Source organism: Limulus polyphemus, unplaced genomic scaffold (assembly GCF_000517525.1).
Source record: "Limulus polyphemus unplaced genomic scaffold, Limulus_polyphemus-2.1.2 Scaffold10042, whole genome shotgun sequence".
Lineage (NCBI taxonomy): Eukaryota > Metazoa > Arthropoda > Merostomata > Xiphosura > Limulidae > Limulus > Limulus polyphemus.
The window spans coordinates 2,836-7,856 of record NW_013675652.1 but is presented as its reverse complement, the minus strand read 5'-3'; the positions used below and the strand labels follow the sequence as shown (position 1 = coordinate 7,856).

The 5,021-nt window shown below is 35.2% G+C and overlaps 1 protein-coding gene across 1 annotated transcript in view; it reads right to left on the bottom strand.

Moving 5' to 3' along the window:
• Window positions 1-2,307, bottom strand: part of LOC106476201 (T-box transcription factor TBX3-like) — a gene marked incomplete at its 5' end in the record, with an annotated part of 12,384 nt that extends 10,077 nt beyond the window's left edge. Inside the window, one exon of the mRNA XM_013936868.1 lies at window positions 2,017-2,307. Coding sequence (XP_013792322.1) covers window positions 2,017-2,307 — 291 coding nt within the window. The remainder of the gene's footprint in view (window positions 1-2,016) is intronic.
• Between the last annotated feature and the right edge of the window lie 2,714 nt (window positions 2,308-5,021).

Below are 5,021 nucleotides of genomic sequence, written 5' to 3'. Positions count from 1 at the left end.
TAACAAATAAAAATCGTTATTTTAAGATGGAATACAAATACACTTAGCGCTGTCAAACTGAGAAATGCATGTTATATTAAACATCTACATATATACGTTGTATAATAAGACAGGTTCTATAGACATCGTGAACAATGTATTAGAACAGCAAGCAATTTTGTCAGACATCTGTAGATGTGTGTGTAATTCAACATTTCACCTATCACAACAAACCCTTACCAAAACATATATAATGACAAAATATAACATAATATTATTATAAATAGCGTCTGTGGCCTCATATAAACTCAAATAAAACACTCAGTACTTGGTTGATCCTCCTCGTAATTTAATAACCTCCGCAAGGCGACGCGGCATGCAGTCAATAAGGTTGTCGATGTAATCCACAGTGATTTTATCTTAACTTGTCACTAGAAGGCATTGCAACTCGGCTACAATAGCTGGTTTAGGGTCGTGGTTAGCAATTTTCCGACTCATTTCTGCCCAACAGTTCTCAGTGGGATTACAATCTGGAGACTTTGCTGACCATGGATATTTTGTAATGTTCTCCTGGTCGAGATAATACTGTACAATACGCGCACTGTGGGCAGTGGCATTGTCATCCTGGAACATAAAGTTATTGCCAAACCTTGCCCTAGCATATGGCAAAAATATCTCCTCCATGTGATGCCCGTAGGAAGCGCCGTTGATGTTTACCTGGAGGATATGAAGAGCAATTTTTCCACTATGATGAATAGCTGCCCAAACATGTACTGCACCACCTCCTGTGGGAAAATCAGTCTTCCCTCATCTGTTCTCCAGAGAAACGACGAACAAGAATCCTAACATCAGCTTTAACAAGCCGGAAACAGGACTTATCTGAAAAGATGACATGTCGCCAGTGTCTTAACTGTAAGTTGGCATGCTGTCTTGCTCAAGTGAATTCTTGTTAATATCGGTTTGCAGATAGCCCTTCTTGCAAAATAACCTTGTTTGTTCAGTCTCCTATTCACTGTTCTTCTGGATAGCCTGGAATGAATGTGTTCATGCCATTTCTATCCTAAGGTGTTGCAAAACGTCTTTCGACCTTCACGTGTTAACCTCATCAAAACCCGGTCATCTCAGGCAGTAATTATTCAGCGTCTACCAGTAGAATTTCCTGGAACAACGTTTCCTGTAGCCCGATGACGTTTCAGGATTCTGGATACAGTACACTGGGGGTACCATAATGGTCTGGTAATTTCCGTTTGCTGCATACCATTTCTGGACAGTTGAACAATTTGACGCTCTACAACTTCTGGCACGTGACGAGGTATGACTCTACACCAAGTACAGAGAAATTATCTGAACAAAGCATTGATCTGTTTCGAAAACGGTTATACCAAAATCACACCCTTTTATACAAAACAGGTGTATATGTGTGTTTTGACTAACAATACAACTTATACAGACCAGAATAACAACTCGTACATGTTTGTCCGATCATACGCTACCTTCTCTGTTACTACTCGGGTATTTACTCAATAACTACTCCATGCATGGAGACAATAATATCAATATAGAACAGTATGTAAACATTTTGGACAAGACTGTATTAAACACAAGAAGCAACCAAACACTCGCGCTTTAAATTATAAACTCAATAATAAGATATAAGCGATATACCTATATACCAAATTATAAACTCAATAATAAGATATACGCGATATACATATATATCAAATTATAAACTCAATAATAAGATATAAGCGATATACATATATACCAAATTATAAACTCAACAATAAGATATAAGCGATATACATATATACCAAATTATAAAATCAGTAATAAGATATAAGCGATATACATATATACCTATTAAGATATACCAAATAAGATACATCCAATAATTATTCATATTCCAACCCAGCTTGATGATCTATGATATCGAGCGAAAGGCCTCGCCCGCATCAGATATAGTAAATATAGAGTGGCTCGTATATTGTTATAGATTCTTATTATTCTACATAGTCTTGGCCTTAAAGTTCCACTTACGTATCCGTGTTTGTCCGAGATGTTGTTGGTCAGTTTCAGTTTGTGGAAGGACACCACTTTCTGCATCCACTGTTCCCCCGTACTTGGAGAGTCTGGATGGATGTACATTCGTTTAGGCATCTCGGGGTCAGCTTTGCCGGCCACTACCCACCGCCCATTGTGGAACTTGTATCTACAATCGTCAGCGGCTACGATGTCCATTAACATAATATACTTGGCCTGCTTATCGAGGCCCGAAATCCTTGCTTTAAATGGAGGAAACATCCGCCTAGTGGAAAAAAATAATAACAACTCGAATAAAACAAAACCACACACGCACTCAGTAAAATACGAGATACTGACCCAAACTCACGTACAAATACTCTCGAATCTGTTTAAACGTACTTGAATGAAGTATTCGTGTATATAAACGTACTTCGTACTTGAATGAAGCATTCATGTATATAAACGTACTTGGTACTTGAATGAAGTATTCATTTATATAAACGTACTTCGTACTTGAATGAAGTATTGATATATAAACGTACTACGTACTTGAATGAAGTATTGGTATATAAACGTACTACGTACTTGAATGAAGTATTGGTATATAAACGTACTACGTACTTGAATGAAGCATTCATGTATATAAACGTACTTCGTACTTGAATGAAGTATTGATATATAAACGTACTACGTACTTGAATGAAGTATTCATGTATATAAACGTACTTCGTACTTGAATGAAGTATTTCTGTATATAAACGTACTACGTACTTGAATGAAGCATTCATGTATATAAACGTACTGGGTACTTGAATGAAGCATTTCTGTATATAAACGTACTACGTACTTGAATGAAGCATTCATGTATATAAACGTACTTGGTACTTGAATGAAGCATTTCTGTATATAAACGTACTACGTACTTGAATGAAGCATTCATGTATATAAACGTACTTGGTACTTGAATGAAGCATTCATGTATATAAACGTACTTCGTACTTGAATGAAGTATTCATGTGTATAAACGTACTTCGTACTTGAATGAAGTATTGATATATATATAAATGTACTTTATCTCCACAGAAATTCAGGTATTTTAAGTATGTTTGATGTTCTTAGACTTCACAGACTACACTGTATTTAAATCTGATTTTTTAAGTACAACTTACATCGCTTTAACTTGAAGATTACTTTTCCTCTGAAGGGCTAAAAACCACATTATCCCTTTACACACTTGTCAAAATCCTACCTGAGGGGGTTGGGGGAGCATGGGTATCCCAACGAATGAGATGCTCAAAAACATATTTTATTGGTTTCCACCCAGTAAGAGCGAAAATGCTTCGAGTGTTCTTGTGAGTTGAAGGGGAAAAGGGAGAAATTTATAAGCTGCTAATGATAACAAACCCAACACAACCCACACACTAACATGGGTGTGGTTCTAAAAACCACCACATCTTTAAATAGGATACAACAAGTTAACGTAATGTGTAGAACCACCAAACTGTTGTCTTTAAATAGTATAGAGTAGTAGACAGCAAGATAATGTAATGTGTAGAAACACCAAACTGTTATATTTAAATAGTATAGAGTAGTAGACAGCAAGATAATGTAATGTGTAGAACCACCAAACTGTTATCTTTAAATAGTATAGAGTAGTAGACAGCAAGATAATGTAATGTGTAGAACCGTCAAACTGTTATCTTTAAATAGTATAGAGTAGTAGACAGCAAGATAACGTAATGTGTAGAACCGTCAAACTGTTATCTTTAAATAGTATAGAGTAGTAGACAGCAAGATAATGTAATGTGTAGAACCGTCAAACTGTTATCTTTAAATAGTATAGAGTAGTAGACAGCAAGATAATGTGTAGAATCGTCAAACTGTTATTTTTAAATAGTATAGAGTAGTAGACAACAAGTTAACGTAATGTGTAGAACCGTCAAACTGTTATCTTTAAATAGTATAGAGTAGTAGACAGCTTGCTGTCTACTACTCTATACTATTTAAAGATAACAGTTTGGTGGTTCTACACATTACATTATCTTGTTAACGTAATGTGTAGAACCGTCAAACTGTTATCTTTAAATAGTATAGAGCAGGACACAACACGTTAACATACTATTGTTACTTTCATATTAATGGAACTATTCTAACCTGTACCTGCGTTGGCCTTAACACAATACATAATCACATGAATTTGAACTGAACTAGTCCTGTAGAAAGTGGTCACCAGACACCCTTATCAGTGTTTGTACGATACAATATGCTTTGTCGTCTCTTGTAATGTTTGAACTTATGTATTGTAATTAAAACGTATTAAACTGTATTTACCTCGGTATATGATTTGTTTACATCGAGTACTTAATTCATTAAATTATTTCTCTATGTGTTTAGAGTGAAAACATCATCGAGAAATTTGAGTAGTTCCCAACTCACAACTCTACTGTACTGCTACTGAATAACAGGTTAATGTCAACAAATTGGTTAGTACTGTTTTATCATTCACTATCAGAACTGAAAGCACAGTTAATTATACCGAAGTGTTAGTTGACAGTCAGATGATCGTCTTTACAATAGTCTCTTTTGTCACTATTTGAATGTAAAACTCTCAAACTGTGAGATTTGACGAGGATCAAATGGTGTGAAATATTCAAACTGTGATATTTGACGAGGATCAAAGGGTGTGAAATATTCAAACTGTGATATTTGACGAAAATCAAAGGGTGTGAAATATTCAAACTGTGATATTTGACGAAAATCAAAGGGTGTGAAATATTCAAACTGTGATATTTGACGAAAATCAAAGGGTGTGAAATATTCAAACTGTGATATTTGACGAAAATCAAAGGGTGTGAAATATTCAAACTGTGATATTTGACGAGGATCAAAGGGTGTGAAATATTCAAACTGTGATATTTGACGAAAATCAAAGGGTGTGAAATATTCAAACTGTGATATTTGACGAAAATCAAAGGGTGTGAAATATTTAAACTGTGATATTTGACGAGGACCAAATGGTG